Source organism: Corvus cornix, chromosome 6, assembly GCF_000738735.6.
Source record: "Corvus cornix cornix isolate S_Up_H32 chromosome 6, ASM73873v5, whole genome shotgun sequence".
Classification (NCBI taxonomy): domain Eukaryota; kingdom Metazoa; phylum Chordata; class Aves; order Passeriformes; family Corvidae; genus Corvus; species Corvus cornix.
In genome coordinates this window covers 19,760,554-19,781,607 of record NC_046336.1, presented here as the reverse complement: position 1 = coordinate 19,781,607, position 21,054 = coordinate 19,760,554, and the positions used below count along the sequence as shown (strand labels likewise).

Genomic DNA, 21,054 nt, shown 5'->3' with positions numbered 1-21,054 from the left:
GTCACCTTAGAAAAATTCAACCAAAATTGCACGGCCTCTGAAGACTTTGTTCTACCACCTTCATCAGAACCTTCATTAAGAAATTAAGGCTGAAACAATGTCTAGGCTGAGGGACCGCAGCCTTAAACTATACAGTTAGCAGCATTAAACTATAGTTTAGCAGAAGTGATACAGTAGAGAAGTAAAGAATGGAGATGTTCTCCGTGCTTGACCAGTAGTGTTAGTTACCTGCATAAACAAGGAAGTCTCTAGCAGTGAAAGGATGATATCCTAGCTATGGAGAACATGGACAGTACAGTGCTGACATATTCACTAGGACAGCTGCATATTTGTGAGGGAATACAGCTCCTGAACCCCAGATGGAGGCTTGTAGGAGACAGCGTTCCCAAAGGAGACGGTCCAACAAATTCATAAAGCAGAGTCCTCAGGACTCAAATCCTGAGAGTGCAGAACTGCTGTGAAAGATGGTGGCTTTCACACCAGCGAGCACACCACTATTGCCAAAATATCACTGATGGTGGCTGACCACCACCTGGCAAAGACAACAGAATCACATGAGCAAAAACATGAAAACACAGCAGAATTCAAGTTTTATTCTAGAAAAGATGTACCACAGACTTCTGCTTCCACTGGCCTGTACTGATTTACATGCAGTACAGTGGGAAAGGACAGCACAATTGTCTGCTGAGAATGGAGCCCATGCACTGCACCATGGCCCACTGAGCCCAACCTCAACAGATGGGGAGACCACACAATGACTCTCTGAGGTGTGCCCAAAGCTCCTGAAGTCCTACCCTGGCGCTCTCTGGCAGCAGTCCCACCTCCAGCCTCTGGAAAAAATCAGTAGTGGCCTCCTGGGTATTTTAACATTCTGTAAAATGGAACACCTAATCCTATCATTCACTTTTAAGAAGCACAGAGCTTCCACAGCTATACCTGTGAGACAACAGGCCCTTCTCCAGCCTTTCAATTAAAGGAAGCAGCTGTGCTCAGAGACAGGGTGGAAGACCCATTGAATTTAAACATGCACTGCACTGCAGGGGCACTAAGTATCCAGGAATCCCTTCCTTCTCCAATATGTAGATAAAGGATGCAAACTTGACAGACTTACTCCAAGTTTCCTGCCAGAGCAATGCAACCTTTGCATCCAGCAGGAAGAAACTTCAACTAGTGTTTAGGAAAGGTATTGATTTCCTAGCTAGCACTGCTCTACAAGAGCACCATTCCCCTTAACAGAGCTGTGCCAGCTCTCCTCAGGCCTTCTTACCTCAGCTCCTACAGCCTTTTACACGTATACAAGAAACCAAGGAACAATGCCCCTAAAACGAGAACCGGGAAATAAAACTACTGACTCCACTTGTAGAGCTAAAGTAATGCTCTATGTTCATAAGCAAAAATACTGGAAGTGGGTCTTGCAGAGCTAAATAAGCTTAAGTCAGCATTAGGACCGTTTCCAAAAAAACCCAGAAAAATCTAGAAACAACTTCAATTGCAACATTCTCTTTTAAAAGAAGGATGACACACATCCAGCTTCCTGGATGACGCTATTATTTGTCTAACCAAATAGCTCCTTTTGCAGCACCAACTACTGCCCAGTCCTCAGGGAAAAGTGTAATAAATGGAATACAGAACATTTCAGGGAGGTTTTTCACAATTCTTCACACATCAGAAAAACTCACAGAGCACAGTTCAAAACACGATGTATACTCTGCCTGTTGTATACATACAGGGAAATCCTTTGGTGAACACCAAATATTTTATTTCCTTAAACCCTGCCCTTAGATGAACGCTTTAACAATGCTTTTGACAGGTTCATTTTGGAAAAATAAACACAATGAAGTCTTCAATTAAAGGAAGAAATATATGAACACTATATACAATAGCAAGATGAAGAAAAATGGTTGGCTGGCACAAGACTATCTTTCCCACTTTCAGGTGGGATCTAGTTTAAATTTTAACAATACCTTGTAACTGGATTCCTTAGAGTATTAAAAATACTTTTGCCTCTGTTTACAAAATGTCAGCACTAACAGTAATGCAGGGCATGTTTATTTATTTCATGGAAAATCATGAAGGTGCAATTCTGTTGCAGTTTGCATTGATAAACCATAACCTTTGGACTGCTTTACAGCTGTAACTGCCTCTTCAGTGTTTAGCTGCACACTTCGTTATACAGGAACGATAACAAACTGATGAGATTACAAACCAGTACCGCAGAAATGGCAAGACCTACAATTGAAGTGCAAGCCCCACAGATTAAACAGCACAAACAACATGATACAAAGCTTTCCCTAGCTTACAAACTGCACACAGAATGGAAGAGGATGAAACAATTCAATAAAAATCACCTACGCTCATGGCAAGAGAATAGAAGTATGCATGACCATGTCATGTCTTCACAGTCCCTCTCTAAGAAGCAAACAAATCAGGCTCATCTCCAAACTACGTCTGCAAGTAGTAAGGTGATGATCTTCAAGTTCAGAGCAAACACGCAATAGTGGTTTATGGCCGATCATAAGGTTCTGATTAGCACTAAAATAGCTAAAGAATACTGTGGGAAGTTGGCATGTTAGCTCTGGGTAAGACTACATCTTACATTATCAACTGTTATTATCTATTATTTCATTCCATAAGCCAAAAGGTTTGACCCTTTTTCAATTTACAGATCATGAAGTTTTCCATTATACTTGTGGGTCCCATAAGGAATATTCAGGGCCTCTAATAATACACAGCTTTTCTGTGTCATCTTTCACATACCTCTCATAAGTAGATCATGACTCCTCATTGTCCACAGACCAGGTGAAAAACTGAGACTAAATCCTTTACTCCCACTCAGATGATCATACACAGTGGCAAGCAATTTATTTTCATCTGCTAGAAAAAATCCACCTCCAATTCTGACTTCATAAGAAAGACATTACATAACCTGTTCCAGTGTGTTTTGGGATTCATATCTATGGAGGATACAGAAATATTGCTGTCCAAAAAACCAATCCTTGATAGATGGGAATTCACACTTCATGAAAGACAACTGTCTATAGTATAAAGGAAACCCAACCCAATGTGTCTTAATAAATTCTTAAAAGAGAGAGCACTTCCAGAAGGTGATAGAAACTGCTGGTGGGCCACTAAGAGAAGTCCTCAGCACCTTCCACATTTCAGTATCTGAAGTGTACGTATTTAAGTGATGTATGATGAAATAAACACATTCTCTACATTCATGGGATGCAAAGTAATAGTGATCACATGCAATAATTATCAACATTCTAGTGAGACTTCTTACCTCGACTGGAATAGAAAACCTTCACTTTAAATAAAATGCTGCAAAGAAGCAAGAGGAAATAGCAGAATCAAAGTAGATAAAATTTCTGCAAACCAAACTTCACAGAGAGGAACAAGAGATTTGCATTACGATACGTTAATGTAAAGTTGTTCTATTTTTAAGGGTCTCTGTGAAATCACCTTCTGTTTATAAGGAGAAAAGTAGTTTTGCCCACAAGTCTCCCGAGGCCTCCGTTTAGCTTATTTTTACATCACAAGGAGATACGCGTCAATGAAACGCAAATGTTACTTCACACCCTGAGAATGGCACGTTTTTTCCTTTTTTAGATAAAACCCATACACTTCTCTGCAAGTAGAGGAACTTGAAAATTGGTCATTAGGAAGACTTACACAATACAGTCTCAACCTCTCTCCCCTTGATTTGCAGCTCTAGTCTAGGTAGTTTAACCTGCACATATGTTAGCTAAAACATTTTCAGTTACGGCAAACTAGCTCAACTTGTGATCCTGTGCCACTCTGGCAAGGGGCACCAAGTCATGCCCCCAAAAGGAAGTGGTGCTGAAGTATAAAGTCGTATTTAGGAAGAACTGTCTTCTTTATAAAACATCACAGAAAAACATGCAAGTGGTTAAGGCGGATATGGGCAAATTACTCTACAGAACACCCTCCCTCAGAGCTCGCTGATCTGCCAAGCCGAAGTGCATTTAAGACGCAGGAGAGCTCTGCCGGCAGCTGCCCTGAGCTCCAAACAAGTGAGGCAAGGCAAGCTGGAAAGCGCTGCAGCCCGGCTACGAACAAAGGAGCCACCGTTGCTCTGAAGAGCGCCAGGGTTCCCTAAACTCGGAGAGCGGATCCCCCTTCCCCTTTCCCCAGCAGCGGAGCGCCAGGGGCGCGCACAGCCGCGCGGCGGCACCGCCCCGCAGGAGGAGCGGGCAGGGCTCCGCTACGCTCCGCTTACCGGCACCTCGGCGCGGGGCAGCTGCGGAGAGCCCCGGCCCGCCGGAGCACAGCGGGGCAGAGCGCGGGCAGCGCACCCCGGCGCCGCCGCCGCGCAGCACGACCGGGCGGAGAAGCCCCGCCGCTTCCCCGCGGCTCCCGGGACGACAGCCGCGGCACCTACCGGGGGCCGCCATGGCCCGGGGCTGGCGGGGAAGGGGCCGCTCCCCTTCCCTCACATCGGCGGCGCAGCAACGCGGTCCATCCCCCCGCGGCCGCTCCCTCGCCCCCGGCACGGCACAGGACACCGCTCCGGGCTCCTCCCGGCCCCGCCTCCCGCCCGCGGCGCCCCCTGCAGAGCCGGACACGGGGCTGCTCCTGCCCGGCCGTGCGGCGCCTTCCCAGTACTCGGAGGAACTCTTCTCCGAGCAGGGAAACTGCCTTTTCCAGCTGGCCCCAATCACGTATTCCATAGGTGGCCGAGGAAACAGCGCTATAACGAGGAAAAGTTGTGTTACAGTGATACAGTGGTCTCGAGAAACCTGGAGCAATAGTTTTGGAAAAGAACTGATACCTGCTTTATACTCATCCCTAACTTAGGTTTTGTCGTGTCTTCTATGAGCAAGGAAAATTCCTAGGGGGAAGCCAAGTACAGAATGAAGTAGCTTGATGTTCTGTGTTTTCATCTAGAAGATGCTGTCTTTCAAATGAGGTTTACCAGTTTCTGTAAGACTATGCCCACGTTTGAGTACAGAGGCAATAAGCAGTGGAAGGACACTGTTATTGTTCAGAGAGTAGGACTCAACTTAGTAATTTTGTCACTGAAGACAAAGCAACAGATTCTGCCTAAATTATTCAGCTTATTCCTTTGCAAACTTAGAAAAACGCTTGTACCGGCGAGATCTTTCACTGATGCACTTCAGCACAGCAAAAGCAGACCCCTTACGACCTGGCTTCCCAGTCAAGGCAGTCATTCCCAAGCAGTCAGTGGACATTCTGTATGCAGCTTAATGTCACCACTAATGTTAGAAGAGAGGTGGTTACAAGCAGAAAGGAACCAACTATTTTACACTAATCTATCTTAGAAGTTCATCAAATTCTCTTGTTACCTCCAAATCTTTCTTTACTCAAAACCTACTTTAAGCTTACAAACTCTGCCACTGCCTGTCCTCCAAAACCAAAGTCTTTGCTCTCACAATAGGGAAGTACTAGGACAAAAAGCACTTCCTGATGATAGAGCCTTATGAGAAATTCCCCGTATGCAAAGAAGAAACCGTAACTTTCCTGTTGGAATCATCCCAAAATATACACTAGAATAAAGAACACACGGGCACTGGAGAAGTGTGCAAATACAGAACTTATTTGGGATTTATGTGAAAGACAAAAGTTAACCAGTTGAAAACTAGAGTCTCTAGGCAAATTCTTTTACTATTATGGAACGGCAAGTATATATTAAGAACTATTAAAACAGATGGATCAGCACACGTATGACTTTATGACTGCTCCACATTATTTCCCTTGTTAAGCTGTGTATCTTCTAACTTCCAATATAAAAAGTTAAAAACAAAATCATCTCTCTGATGTTAGATGAGAATTTCAACATGCTCTTATGAAATAAGCTTTTAAATTCTTTCTTTAAAGCCTGGCAGTATCACAGAGAAGGTTAGCAGAGTCAGCTTCCAGCTTCGTGGGAACCCACAGGACTTCTCCATGTCTGTCAGTGCCACTTAGGATACTCTGCATTTTATTTAATCGATGCAGAGCCCACAGGAAACCACTTTAGCATTTAAACTTCCCAAGGCTCTAAAGTGAAATTAATGTGCCTCCACAAATGAGCTTAAGTAAAATAACTGCTAGCGTGTTGTTTCAGCAATCTCCAATTAAAAACTCAGATGACAAATCGAGGCAAAGGCCTCTTCACACCCTAGAACACTAGGCTAAGAAACACTTACAAATCTCCTAAAGAAATAATTAAGAAAAAAAAAAAGGGAAATAGAGGGAACATTTCATCTTACCTTGCCCAAAATTGACTGTTCAAGTCTTTCCTCACTTCAGTTCACTGCAGCATATGAACACAGCTGCATTTGCAGCATTATTCTCAAGGGTCTGTCTTATCCCTGTCCAAAAGGGACTAAATTGTTCTTTCTGGAGCCACTGCTTTTTTTTGCTAGGTACTTACAAGGGGTAACAAGGAAAGGATTCGGTAAGTGTTTGAATAGCCATGCTCTCTCTCCTCACTTTTTCTTGGTCACGAAGAGCGGAAAGGCTAGAGACCTCTCATGGAAATGTTCTCTTCTGAGATGAGCTGGGGAATAAGAGGCTGGAAAGCAGTGCTGCAGAAATGGACCCGCTGGTCCTGGTTGATGGCAAGTCGAACGTGAGTCAGCAGTGCCCTGGCAGCCAGGAGGGCCAACCATGTCCTGGGGTGCATCAGGCACAGCATCACCAGCCAGGCAATGAGGGGATTGTCCCGCTCTGCTCTGCACTGGGGCAGCCTCACCTCGAGTCCTGGGGGCAGTTTAGTCACCGTAATATTAAAAAGATCCTTTGCATAACTCTCCCTGCAGCCTTAGCAAAAGAGATATGGCAGCCAAGGAGAGGACTGAAAAGACTTACAGGAGTAGGTGAGGGGAACAAAGGAATTCACAAGCAGCAACATAAATCAGTTGAATTTGCCTGCTTTTTAGATCCTGGGATTTCCTACTACTGCCTTGGGGAATACAAAAGCAAAATGGCTTTCCCTGCCATGTCATCTGGACAGCTGCAGGCACAACACAGGGGAACACACCTAGAGAGCCACACACCTTTGAAGAGAAGCTGCCACGCAGCACAGGGAATGGACATAACTGGCAAAGGCCAGGCAGGAGGGGGAGATACTTATTAACCAGAGGAAGCAGAATGAGCCAGTGAAGCAAACACAGTCAGTAATTTCCCTGGTTCCCCACAGCAGTTACTGCAGACAGCAGGACTAAAGTAGCAGTAGTTTACCAGCAAAAGCTGCATCTCTTCCTTTCTAATGCAGGCAAAAGCACAAAAGTTTGCTGAGCTTTGCAGATGAAGCTTGCAGCTGCAGGTTACTGTAGAGGGAAAGTACAAAAACTAAGCAATATTAGCTCCTACAAACAGTTCTCTTTCTGCAACACAGCCCTATGCTATTCCATACATAACAGGGGCAGGGCAGGTCAGAGGCATCTCAAAAACAAGTAAACATATTTAACCAAGCCTCAGTTGAACACCTCTTTTCTGCAACACAGGCTACAGCACCTGTACAAAATGAATGTTACAAAATATCACAAGAGCTGACTTTTACTTCCCCATGAGTGCAAACATGGGGCCTTCCAGAAACACCAGCAACAGGCATGCTTTGCTGAGAACAGAGCCCACCCAACTGCGTGTGCTCATTAGGCACTGAGGGACGGAACACCCACACAGCGCAGAACAGCAATATTTGGAAACAGTTAAATGCAGAGGGCTAGGTAGGGGGAATGTAAAAAGCAAAACACTGCCTACCTACCACTGCTTTGTTGACCCTGGCAGCCCTAATTCTAGACACTAAACACAGGACTCTCTTCTTCCTTGGCCCTCAGCAACCTTTATAGCAGAAAATCAAGGAAAGTGCCATCCATAACAAAGGCAGAAATAGAAAGTTACATCCATCAGAGCAAACCTTCAGTTTTGCAAGAAAAAAACTTTCCTGGAAAAGTGGCTAAAGCCACAGCAATATACAACAGGTGAATAAAATCTCATCCTTATCAGGGTTCTAAGCTAAGCTTGTCATGCTCAGCCTCATCTAGGGCTTCCACATCCCCCCTTTTCTATAGGTCCAGAAACTCCACTTAAGCTCAGGCCTGGGTCTTCAGCATTTACTTGAGCTATACGTGTTTCATGCCCTATCTCCAGCCTTGAAACCCTTCAAGTCTATATTGCAGGTGGCCTTATCTCAAATTCCCTTTCTGTCTCTCTCTTATAGCTTGTCGCTGTAGGATCACGGTGTTACTTTTACCAACTCAATTTGTTCCTGTATAGATTTGAGTATTCAGTACGTTCCTCCATGAGTTCAGCCGCTTCTTAGCTCGTCTTTCCTGAGACTACCGGCGAATCCTGTTATCAGCACCTAGCCCTGCCTGCCCTGTGGGGCTGTGCTGTGCTGCTGAGGGCTCCGGCAGCACTGAGACTGCCCACAGCCCCCAGCTGGTTCTCCTCCCTGGAGCAGCCTTACTGCTGCTGCCCAGCACTCCCCTAGCTCCTTACTCCTGCTCCCCAGCATTCTCCTTTCAGTGATTTAAAACGGATTATAAGTAGGAGTAAACTGGCGGGGCTTAAGTGGATTTAAGTCTAAGGCTTCCCTCTTCCAGAGTCGTGTGGGCACTCTCGGGTTCCCAGCCCCCCTTCTGCCTTCGCACCATAGGCAGCCGTTCGGCACTGCGTGTTGCCTTGATGCAGGCGCTGACACTGAGGGGGCCCTTCCCCATCCCCTCACTACGGGAGTGTCCCTGTCCCGAAGCCCGCCCGCGCCACCACCGAGCCCCGAGGCGGCGTGGCACGAGCACTGCGGCAGCGGTACGGGGGCGGCAGCGGCGCGCGCGCGCGCACGCACGCACGCACGTACGTACGCACGCACGCATGTACGCAGGCACGCAGCCGTTGGCGCGTGCGCGCGCGCGGCACGTGTCGGCGTGGGCATCATGGCGGAGCGGCGCGCGGTGCCCAGCGACCTGTTCCCCCTCGTGCTCGCGTTCCTGCGCGAGAGCGGCTGCCAGGGCGCCGCGCGCGCCTTCGCCAGGGAGGCGGCGGCGGTGAGCGGGGAGCGGGACGGGACGGGGCGGGGACGGGACGGGGCTGATTGACCGATTGACTGACTGACCCTGGCTGACGCGGCCTCTTTCGCTTTAGAAGGAGCAGGACCCCAACTCGGCCTCCCTCCTGGACATCTTCACCTACTGGCTGCGGTAAGTCCCCTCCGCCGCGGGTGCCCCTCCGCCCGTTCCGCGCCGCGCAGGGCCCCGCTCAGCCTCTCTGCCCGCAGGTCTCCCGCGGCCCAGAAGAGAAAGCTGGTCCCGAACGGCGGCCAGGCGAAGAGGAAGCCGTCCGCCAGCAGCAGTGACAGCTCCAGCGAGGAGGATGAGAAACCCCCCGCTAAGAAGCCAGGTTGGTTTGTGAGCGGCCCTGGTGCAGACCGGGGTTGTGTTTGGCATTGGCTTCTCACGTGCATTTAGAGCTCAACTTCAGCAGCTCTTTTGAGGTCTTGCAGCAGCTCAGGGACTAGGTTTGTATTGATTGATCTGGGTTTTTGCAGGTCTTTCGCCCATGACTTGTAAGTTATGTTCATTCTAGCTAAGGGTAATCTCTTTATCTTGTTATAATTCAGGCACAGCAGAGTTTGTGTCCCATACAAGGTTTTAGCCATTCCAGAGAAACGCCAGGCATCCGTACTCACCTGCTGCTTGTGTGAGGTTGCCACACTTTTTTCTCTCAAGCTCCTGTACTGTGCTCTCATAAAATACATCCCTCCACTGCACTTTGCTATGTGGTGAGCTGTATTTTTCCCTTTTATCTGAAATTGTTCTTATATCTTTCCTTAATCACTGTACACAAGACTGTGTGTGTGTCTAGCAGTAGATTTGTGGGAGGGAAGGAATAAATGGGGAGAGGGAGAGACACAGAAAGAAAATATGTCTTCAACTTGAGCCATCCTAAAGCTGAATTTGAACTTAAATCTGATTTTTATTTGATAAGGACAGTTGTAAATATAACATGAGACAAAATTAATTCTTTTGCTCCACATTATTAAAAAGCAATCAGTAACTTGGAAGTGGATTTGGCTAAAACACATGTAGGTGCTTGGAACCTTAACATGGTATTGCAGGGGTTCTCTTTGCAAGCACTGGTCTGTACTTGTTCAGCAGGTTTCTTTAAGCTGGAAGGTGTGCAGAGGCAGCTAATACTGTCTCAGTTTGGGGGGGTGTTCTTTCTTTGTGGGCTGTCCCTTTTGGTGATAAACATCTGCTCTTAAATTTGTGAGTGACAAAGATAAAGTCTAGAATTGGTTTTATCTTTCTGCTTACCCATTTTGGAGCAGTCTGCCACACAGTGCTCAAGAAACAAAGTCAGTGTTTTGAACTTCAGTCGTGGTTTAATGACCTTAATATATAATTTTGCCCTGATACCCACTAGTGCAGGATATAGGTACATGAAAATTGAGAATTAACTTGTCATTAATGTATGCTGTCCCTTATTTGCAGCTAAAGCACCAGCTGTGCCCAAAGCAAAAGCAGTTCCTGCAGCCAAGATGGCAGAGAGCAGCAGTGAGGACTCCAGTGATGATTCAGACTCAGAGGAGGAGAAGAAGCCAGCAAAGGTTGGCTTTTCTTTCCAGCCTCTTTAATGCATGTTTGACAGTGACAAATAATAGCAAATTTGACCAACAGAATTGTGTGTGAAATTGGGCTCACTTGTCCTGAACTATGAAGTGCCCTGGCTGCTGCAGATACAATGCAAAAAGACATTTCTGTAGTGCCATTTGGACTGGTCCCCGTAAAAATAAATCTGTCCAGCACCTACTTTGTTTCATATCCAAATCTGTTCCTTGCTTTTATTCTAAGACTGCCAGGGCTTACTTCCTTTGCAAAGAAAGATTTAGTTACAGTTGCTACTGTAAGTTGGATCTTTATATATATGTGTGTTTATTTAAAAAGAGAATCTTCTCTTTCCTTTTTCTTGCTGTAGTCATGGTCTTGAAGTGCAGGGGAGGAAGAATGATGACAGGGGAGGAAGAGTGATAACATTGTACACTAGAGGAGACCAGCTAGAGTTGCCCAGTCAGTATTTTCAGTCTTCAAGGTAGTGTGATTGTAGAAGGAAGAGAACAGTGCCGGCCTCAGAGCTGCCCCATTTTGAGGAGGCAGAACTGAAGACCGATGTGTAAAGGAGGGTTCCAATGCATTTCTGGGAGGTTTTCTAGAGCAAAACTCTTATCCTAGGATTTTCAGACTCTGACCACTAAGCAGAGTAGTGTTTTCAAATCAAAATGGTAACCTCTGTGAAAGACAGCTGTTTCTATACTCTGTGTACGTGTCCGTCTTACTAGCCTTGTTACCTTTTCACAACTATGAGAGTTAATCAATTTTTCCTCCTGTTGTTTAGAAAGGTGCAAAACCTGTGGTGAAGCCAGCTGGAACCAAAATCCAGCCTCAGAAGAAAGCAGAGAGTTCCAGCTCTGACTCAAGCAGCTCAGATGAAGGAGCACCAAAGAAGCAACCACCAAAACCAGCAACACCTAAGTCAGGTACCGCTTACTGCATATCATGAGCAAAGTGCAAAATCAAAAAAGCAGGGGAGGGGTGCCAGGGACTGTACCTACCTGCAAAGACATGTGTATTAACATAGTCTGAAAATCTGCTTTCACTGCCATTTGCACTCCAGTCCAGTCTCTTCTGACATAGAGGTGTAGAAGTGAGTGCAAATAAAACATCTGATTCTGAACACTGTGTTGTTTGAATAGGTAGCTGTAGTCAGCAATCTTAACTGTTTAAGTTTTGTTTTTACCATTGTCTTCCCCTCAAAAAGCAGGGAAGATCTTTACATAGCCTTTGGTTTTGGAACTTCCCCTGAGCTACAAGAGACAGTTTTCAGAAACTTTCTCTAAGGTTGCAGTAGGATAAACCCACAGTTTTGCTGTACTACCTTAATTTGCCCTATAGGCTTCATGGTTCTTTTCTCTCTAAGATACTCACTGCTCAATGTAATTATCTGTCGTCTACCTTAGCATGTTTTGCAATGTCCCTTTTTAATTCTCTCAAAAGGAAGTAAATCTGCCCAGGCTGCTGTCAAAGCTGTCAATGGAAAAGCAGAAAGCAGTAGCAGCAGCAGTGAAGATTCGGATGAGGAAAAGGCTGCACCAAAAAAGGTAAATTAGATCATGAAAAGGTTCATGAACAGTGTAGAAGTATAGTAAGACTGGGTGTTACCATCTTGCAGGCACAGACTACACAGATGCTGTGCTCAACATAACTCCTATATCTCCTTCTCCTCCATACAGTGGGATTATGTGTTCCAGCATCTCTCCGTGTACTGCTTTCTTCCCTAATACCTCCTTACTACTTTCTCTGCTCCTTCCTTTACAGGAAAATATCTTGTGTCATAACCATATTGTGTCTCCATTATATAAAGTTGCTTTGGCCTGACTCTTTCATGTGTAGCTATCTGTAACTTTGAGTTTTCCACTAGTGAGTGTTTAAAAACGTTTCCTGCAACACAAAAATAATCATAGTTGGTTTTAATCACATGGCAGTTGCTAAATTTCAGTCAGTCCTCTGCCCCTTTGTCCAGAGGAGCTCATCATTAGGGGCTCATGGGGCAGAAAACAATAGCAGAGGAGCTAGAAAGACAATGACGCTCATGTGTTTCTTAAAATTTGCATTTGAGAATCTCTGTTAATCTTTTTCCCTTTGTCTTCAGAATTTGCTCTTCAGTGAGGTATGGAGCTAAACAAGGTCCACATCCAGTTGTCCCCACAAGATTTCTGCAATTTCCTTTTTTAATGTGTATTTCTTTTGATAAGGCTGTTCCGAAGAAATCACCTCTGCCAAAAGCTGCAGCTGCTCAAGCATGTCCAGGGAAAACCAAACGTGCCAAGAAAAGTTCCAGTAGTGAGGACTCATCTGACAGCTCAGATGATGAAAAGCCACCTGCAAAACAAAAGCCAAAGTCTGGTAAATAAAAAATACTAATTTGGGGTTTTTTGTGAAGTATCCAGGGCCATTCAGTTGCAGTCCAGCTGATGGGCTAAATGGGCCTCTGTTCAGTATAGTATATTGTCTTTAGGATTCCAGTAGAGAGCTGGTCTGAGTAGAGGGTCAATCAGCCAAGGTCAGTCTGACTCTCTAACCAGAGGATTTTAGAAGGCAGTAAATGAAAACAATGAAAAATTGACATACATGTTTTTTTTCTGAGAAAGCTCCTGTTCTTCTAAAAGTGCAGAGAAAAGTTCTGCAGAGATGGTTGAGTCAACTGAACGCGAAGAGGAGAGTTAAACACAGAGTAGAAACGGGGGTAGCAGTGGGGTGGGTATAATGGTTCAAATTATAAGCTAGTATTGGACGGTAGCTACAGAAGGCGAATAAGTGAATAGCAGAAGTGCTTTATTCTAACTACAGCAAACATCTTGTGCTGCTGACATTATCATGCAGGAATCTGAATGCTGTGTTTCTCTTCACATAGGTCCGTACAGTGCTGTACCACCTCCTCAAGGAACACAGACAAAGAAGGGCCTTGCTAAGGCTCCTGCAAAAAAGGCTGAGAGCAGTGATTCTTCAGACAGTAGTGATGAGGCAGAGCAGGTGCCCTCAAAGGCAGAAGCAGGTATGTTGTGAGGAGGAGAGGCTGCAAGGGAAGTACTACATTGTGCCAACAAGGTTTTTGCAAGGTCTTGGCTTCCTTGAAAAAGCCATTAGTCTTTGTTCTGTGTTGCTGTTTGCTCTTCTGGAAGCTTCTGATTAATTTGAAGGGCATCCCAAACAACACTGTGTACAACTTGAGGATCTGAACTGTGGTCAGGTTGGATTTGCACATGCTGGTTTGAAAAGTCATCAGAATCTAGTTTAGTGGGAATAAGCAAAGTTCTTGTGTGGCTTTCAGTGGGCTGGCTGAGTGGTGTACTGAGAATGGAGCTTTTTCACATCTGGAAAGGTTTGGATCTTGGGACAAAGGTTTGGTGTTGATGTGGCCTATTAGTTTTAAACTTGCTTTTGCAGGCAAAGCAGTAGTAGCTAAAACAATCCCTGTCCCCCAGAAGAAAGCTGTGACTAGCAAGAAGGCTGAATCCAGTTCTGACAGTGACTCAGGTAATTCAAGAAATCAAGTTCTGATTCTTTTGTGTTAATGTTTTTACTGGCCAAGTTGCTCTGTAGTGGTGCATCTAAGAGCCTTAGCGTATGAGCTTAAAAGCTTCAGAGTCTCCCTGACTAGCAAGATGTGAAATTGAAAACCAGCAGCCTGCTATGCAGGATGGAGTGTGACCATGAGACAAGACCATTGGCAAGTGCAGAAAGGTCCCCATATTGCTGGATGGAAAGGGGAAGGGGGGGGGGAATTGTGTATCAAGTTTCTCCCAGGAGTTTAATGGTTAAACTCTTCTTCAGCATCCATGTCTTGAGATTTTTGGGGTTTGTTATTCCATTGTGTTTGGAGAAGTTTCTGAAATAAAAATGTAATCATCATATGAAGTTGAAAATAGACTTAGAAGATGCCTGCCTTCTCCTAATGTGACCCTAGAAATGGGGGCGGTGTGCTTTGTCTCTCCTGTCAACCAGGTTTGAGGCCTGGTATTTCCCATGTAAGTTCCCTATGTGCTACATTTCCCTCTGAGTTCAAGATGCTCCTGTGGCATACCTCAGCATCTCTGGTGCCATGGCAGGGACTGGGTGGCAGCTGCCAGTCTGCAGACAGCTAGCCCTAGCACTAGGTTGTGTGATACTCCAGTGAGTGTCAGCAGTTCTGTGTTTTCTGGTTTTGTTGTGTAGTTTCTCTCAGAATTGTCAAGTTTTTGACTGACGTTACTAAAGTGCTCAGAAATACTGGAATAGATCAGGTTCAGTATTCCAAATTGATGTAACACAATACAAAGGTGTATTTGTACTCAAGAGTCTCCGTTTTCAAACTGCTGCTTTCTCATCTGATGCAGAAAGTAGCTAAAATGAGATACTGTGCTGCTGCCGCCTCACTTTGTATGCTTTGTCAACTTTATCTCTTAATTTTTGGTATGGTTTTTTTGATCCTTACCACATAGATTCTTTTTCAATGTTTCTTCTTCCCAAGTTTCATGATACTGGTACTTTCTCCAGTTCTTTATTCAGTACTTCTTCTCCTACATTATTCTCCAAGTATCTACTTCCTCATGCATGCATTAGTGAAGAACTTAAACTGTTGGTTTCCACTTTCTCCCAACAAAGAAGATGCATGGAAAGATAAATGCTGTCCCCGACCATTCAAGTGTTCATCGAATGCTTGCCAGTTACCTAATGGCTCAGCCTTGAGCCACAAGCCATTTTGCTTTTCACTTACCCATAAGTTACATATATGTTACCACTAAAGTAACTTGCACATGAAGCCTATTAACTTGAAGAATTTTTTTTTTTAGATTCTAGCTCTGAAGATGATAAAAAGAAGGTAGGGAATAAGCTCCCAGCTAAACAACCTGTGATAAAGAATACTTCCAAACCAGCAAAAGTGGTTGTCAAGCCTGGACAAGCAAAGAAAGACTCCAGTTCTTCCTCAGACAGCTCAGGTATTGGGGTGGGAGAGAAGGAGAATTTCTACGTGCATGTTGTTCTTGTTCAGACCTCTGTGTTTCTAGGCAGGGTCTGAGGTTGCAGTTGAACAGGAATACCCATTGCAGTGTTGTTTCAAGCAGATAATGAAGTGCACTGTGTATCAACACTAAATCTGTATGTTAGCCTTGTATTGAAGGAATGGGACTTAGTCTTGAATGCTTTTTCTTTCCATTCTAGATTCTGATAGTTCTGACAAGAAGGCAGCTCCTGTGAAGCCCTCAACTAAAGCGGCAACCCCTGCGGCAAAAAAGTCACCAGCTGCCACAAAGAAAGCACAAAGTAGCTCTGATTCAGATAGCAGCTCCAGCAGTTCTGAGGATGAGAAGAAGAAGAAAGGCCCTCCAGCTAAACCAGCTGGCAAAGTGGCTAAGCCACTGTCCAAACCTTCTACCCCAGCTCCCAAAGCAGACACATCTGACTCTGATAGCTCAAGCAGTGAAGAAGAAAAGCCAGCAGGGAAACCAGCCACCAAATCTACAGGAGCAGCAAAAGCAACTGTGGGGAAGAAGGCAGCTGCTTCTAGTAGTAGCAGCAGCTCATCAGATAGTTCCAGTGAAGAGGGTGGGAAGCCTAAAAAGGCAGTGAAAGGGGTGCAGAATGGTTCTAAGGCCAAAGCAAAAGCATCTGCAGCAGCTGCTAACAACATGAAGTCTAAGCCAGCTGGTGGCAGCAGTAGTAGCAGTGAAAGCAGCTCTGAAGAAGAGACTGGAAAAGTCAATGGAGGTATTACTGATGGTCTGGGGAGTCTGTGTGTGTCAGATTGGGAAGTGGGTGTGTCAGGCAGTGTTACTGAGCTAAGCATGAGTGGAAGACTTCCTGAAACAGTACTTAGTCTAATCTCTGTGTGTTACTAGATTATGCCATCTGCTGCAGTAATAAGACAGAAGGGCTAGTTTTGAATTTGGTGGGATCCTTTTTGTCTGTATTGCATAGCTGCTGGCAGTGAAATTTGTGGTAATGTGAAGTAGTTTTCTGTGTAGTTGTTGCCAGTTGCCATCTGTGCATGCACAAGATACAGTGACAGCAAAGCAGACTGCTGGAGGACCTTGTCTGTGTGGAGTGGGACACCACAGTTGATGCCCCAGTGCACAACCTCGATCTTTAACCCTCCAGGAGGAAAACAACTAGTGATGCACTAGTGATGTGTGCAAGTGCATGTGGCATGGATCCAAAATCCGGCAAATTTTGACCAGAACTCTCTCAAAAATCAAAAAATCATTAATATAGAGCTACCCTATTCCATAAAATTTTATCCATTAGAATAGGATGGGAAGATCCTTGCTGACTCAGAATTTCTGTGGGTGTCTGGTACAGCAGTCTGTTTTCTGGGTGAAGTAATGCAGACACCAGTTCTCACACCTGTGTCAACATTGGGTTTGCTTTCTGGGGAACAGAAGCCATTACTTTTCCCAACAATGCCTTTAAAGTTTTACTGCTGTGCATCTGACAGGCACAATTGGGAAGAAACAGAAGAGGGAGGATGTTCCAGAGCCAGAGACACCACACAGTAAAAAAGCAAAGATCAAAGCCAAAACACCACACACAGTTCCCAAGGTGAAACGGGTGAGTGAGGGTGGACTATAGCAACTGGCTGAAGAGGCATCCCTGCCTTCTGAACAAGTAGGCTGGTTTGGGGTTTTTTTTGGTGGTTGGGCCCACAGGATTGTTTGTATTTTTACTCCTCAAGCACTTAAAACTTTGTCCGGAGAACCTTAGGGAGTGCACATAAGAACATAATATTATTCTGGCCAAAGCTGTTTGGATATACTTGCACGGGAGCAGTCCTGAGCTGCCTGATCTGAAGCAGGGAAAGAATCATGAATCTGAAAAACACTTAAAGATTGAGGTGATGTGAAGAGGGCTCCATATTTGCAGGGCAAGGAAGGAGGTTGTTGCTAAAGAAATATTGTGTGTTTGTATGTGCCTACTGTGTCTTGTTTTCTTTCTCGACAGCCGTCCTCTCCATTCCGCCGCGTAAGGGAAGAAGAGATTGAGGTGGATGCCCGTGTGGCGGATAACTCGTTTGAAGCAAAGGTAGGGCTAGGTAGTGCCAGAGTGGTAACGTTTGGTCTCTGCAAGTACATGTCTGCAGAGCTGCCTCGGTGTGCTTCTGGGGAGTGGTTTTGGTGAGAACTTTTTCCACCAGGAGGCGCATGGGAGAGCGGTATCAGCTCCAGTGTGAATGTACTGGGGTTTGCTGGGTGCAGTCAAGTGCAAAGCATTGCCTTCACTCTCTTGGGTACTGACTTGAATTTCTTTTTCTCCCCCTCCATCCCTCACAGAAAGGAGCAGCTGGTGACTGGGGTGAGAAAGCTAACAATATCCTGAAATACACTAAAGGCAAATCTTTCCGCCATGAGAAAACAAAGAAAAAACGAGGCAGCTACCGTGGGGGCACTATATCGACCCAAGTCAATTCCGTCAAGTTTGAAAGTGACTGAGAATGTTTCCTTTGGAATTCATAAACCATCTGCTCACCAGAACATCTTGGATGGGCATATGGACATTGTGGATGTCAAGCCTGCCTGGAATGCTACCTCCCCTAGCCCCTTGTGGGGCAGGCAGCTCCAGTGTAGGGATGTGGGAGAATGGTTGGATGTTTCCCCCTTTTATTTCTAATTTTGTTTTAGTCTCGTAATTTGAAACCATCCTTAAGCTGGTGTTAATGGCACCACTAGGGTGACCTCCAAGACTTACATTTTCTACAGTCTTATTTTAAAAGGCTGGCAGTGATTTTTACTTCTGGTTTCCTGCCCATCTAGTAGAAGAAAGAGAAATCATTGTCCTGTATTTTAACTTCCCATTTCTTTGTCAGCCAGTTTAACTCTAATACCTGTGAAAAGGCAAGTATTATTAACTTGCCTCTCACTAGTTACTATGAGAATAACAACTGATTTGAGCACTCTGGCTGTAATCCCCAACCCCACCTGACATTTCAAGTTTATCCTTGTAGTGTGTCAGGGTTCCTCTTCTGTTTTCTTTCGTGGTTTCACCTTGCAATAAATACCTACTTCTTTCTTGCACTCCTGTGGAGGCCACTAACCAGACTACTTGGAGAAGCAGTCTCTAAATATGTCTTAGTAGTTGAGTAACAGTATTGATTGCAGTTGCAAGGTGGGGGCTATTGTCAGAAAGGCCAAGGTCTATAGTATTGCTGTGGCACTCTTGATAAACACTTCCATTAGTGTAGCTGGGGAGTGGAGTTGTACAGCAACTTGCCTGCATGGGGGTTGTGAAGTTTCACTTGGTGGGAAGAAAAAAGGAGACCGAGGAGATAGAGGCCTCTTAGCAAAAGGCAGAGGTGAATAAGCAGTGTTTTTGTTTCAGAGGCTCTGGCTGCAGTGTGGCATTACTCCTTGTTCTGTCTGAACGTAAAATGTGCCAGCTTATGCTTACTGCCAGCAATGTGAGCTGCAGCTTGTTAGAGTCTAGATGAATGTATCATAAATGCCTTAAATTCTGACTTGGATCTCTTGGTCTTGGAGCTGTTTTCCATCTGTTAAATCCCTCTTGAGAAATAAATGCCACTTTCCCGTTAGCACTAAGGCAAATAAACCCTGGTGCTGTAAGGTTTGAAGTACTAACTACAAGTATATGTTCAGTATGGGGAGCCACAAACAAGTTGAGAAGCTTGCAGCCTAGACTGACATTTCATGAGGAACTGACAGTATAATGGCCTACTGCTGCTGAGGAGTGGGCTTGCATTCACTCAGTTGTGTGACTGCCTCCTTACTTAGGTGCTGCTTTGCATCTGGTAGAAAATATTCCCCCAAATACTTTGCCCTCTCTTAGGTGGGTTAACTAGTTTGAGGAGCAGTGGGTTGAGCCTACAGCCAGTATGAATTGAATAGTGGTAGTGCATGTTTGGGAAATGGAGCAGTGGGCTGTGAGATACGCTTACCCCATGTGGTAAACAGCCACTGAGGTAGTGCAGGGCCTGATTTCCATGTTTCCATTCCCTCCCCAAAGGGTTCCAGTGAGAAGAGCCTTGTTACAGGAAGCTATGTTTGTGTGCAAAGCAAATTAGTGTCACTTAATTGAGGGTTGGATGAGACTTGATGAGCCACTCCCGTGTACATGAGTGGCAACTTTTTCCAGTGAGCATTTTTCAGGACTTCCCTTCTGGCTTGCACAATCACTGTGGCCTGGATTCAAGGCTACAGTGCAGAAGAGCCCAGAAGACCATGATTATTACAAGAAAGTAAAGGTTAGAGGCCACAGGAAGGTGGGAAGAGTATTTTCTGCATGGGGATTTGAACATCATCTTTCTTGTCATTTGCCCTCTTTTTTCTGTTCATCAGGATCTTACATTTGAAACTCTTTAAAATACTTTTATGCTTTGAGGTTTTTTAAAAAGTCCATAAAGTGTGAGAATTTAATGTGTCAGAAAATAAAGATTGCTGCCTTTGTAGTCTGAGTGGATTTGGTAGTTAAAGATATGGAATAGTGGGTGGGAAAAGGGTACCAGTGCTTGAGCGTAACAGCACTGTCTCTACATCTGTCTACAACCCCTTCTTGTCATCTTATTATGTGATTGTGGGCATGTAACAGACCTTCAGAAGTGAAAGGTGGCCTGTGCAGCTGCCTGGTGAGTGATTACAAGAAATTTGGGTAAGATGCTAGAAGCTTTTATCAAAGCAAACAGGCTGCTCAAGTGCCTTCCCTTCAGAAGGTTGTCTTAGGTCTTCTCAAATATTGCTGCCAAATCAGCTGTATGGCAGCTGGCCATATAAGCACCAACATATTGGAAGAAGAAAGAATAGGCATAACTGAAAAACCCTGTATAGACCTACTTAAAATAACTGAATTCTGTATCCTCTTAGATTTCTTCCTCTATGTGTGCAAGGAAAAACAGCTTGCTGATAGGTAGGGCCTTGTGGAGATCTTGAGTGCTGTAATGCTCAATTTTACCCCTTGCACTATGGTTCTGTGGAAAGGGTGGGATGATGCACCAGGTGCATTGGGCTCTCGGTTGCTTTGTAACCAACACTCTTTGCCACAGCCTTCCACCTTGAATGTGATGCTGTAGAAGATGTAATACTACCTGAAGTTTCAGCAGAGGATGCGAAAAATGTCATTAGCTTCGGTGGAGATCAGCACCTGACTGAGCAAGTGCAACAACTGTTGGCATGGGAGATGCTTTGTGAGACTCAAAGTGATGTGCTTGACACTCCTGGGAAAAACTGCTCCTTTCACAAGATTTTGCAGCTGCTAGACACGCTTACCCCCTGCAGTGGCCTGGGTCACCGCAACAATTTTGCGGCTGCTAGACACGCTTACCCTGGATCTCTGCTCACCCTACATCTCTGCTCCACAGCTGTCCTGGTGTAGAGGCCTGGTTTCCCTGTGCTACAGTGGCGCAGTTACAGCTATGGTTAGTCCTGGAAATGGACCAACAGGACATCCCCCTCTGGTGTGTGCTGGAACACTGTTCCTCACATCTCGATTCCTCTGTGCACCTTTCCCTTTTGCTGTCCCGACTACCGTGTTCCTATTGCACTCTTCT

The 21,054-nt window shown here is 45.2% G+C and overlaps 2 protein-coding genes across 2 annotated transcripts in view; one reads left to right on the top strand and one right to left on the bottom strand.

Moving 5' to 3' along the window:
• The window catches only part of PIK3AP1 (phosphoinositide-3-kinase adaptor protein 1), a 40,492-nt gene extending 35,954 nt beyond the window's left edge, over positions 1-4,538 (bottom strand). The window contains exon 1 of the mRNA XM_039554161.1: positions 4,403-4,538. Coding sequence (XP_039410095.1) covers positions 4,403-4,415 — 13 coding nt within the window. The 5' untranslated portion in view covers positions 4,416-4,538. The remainder of the gene's footprint in view (positions 1-4,402) is intronic.
• Positions 4,539-8,869: 4,331 nt separating this feature from the next.
• Positions 8,870-19,965, top strand: NOLC1 (nucleolar and coiled-body phosphoprotein 1). Its single transcript, XM_039554162.1, has 14 exons — positions 8,870-9,014; positions 9,112-9,167; positions 9,245-9,366; positions 10,461-10,576; positions 11,362-11,503; positions 12,021-12,124; positions 12,779-12,929; positions 13,438-13,578; positions 13,971-14,060; positions 15,356-15,502; positions 15,726-16,271; positions 16,999-17,111; positions 17,502-17,582; positions 17,831-19,965. Exons 1-14 carry the CDS (start codon positions 8,904-8,906, stop codon positions 17,987-17,989), a joined length of 2,079 nt encoding a protein of 692 aa, XP_039410096.1. The 5' UTR covers positions 8,870-8,903; the 3' UTR covers positions 17,990-19,965.
• Positions 19,966-21,054: the final 1,089 nt, after the last annotated feature.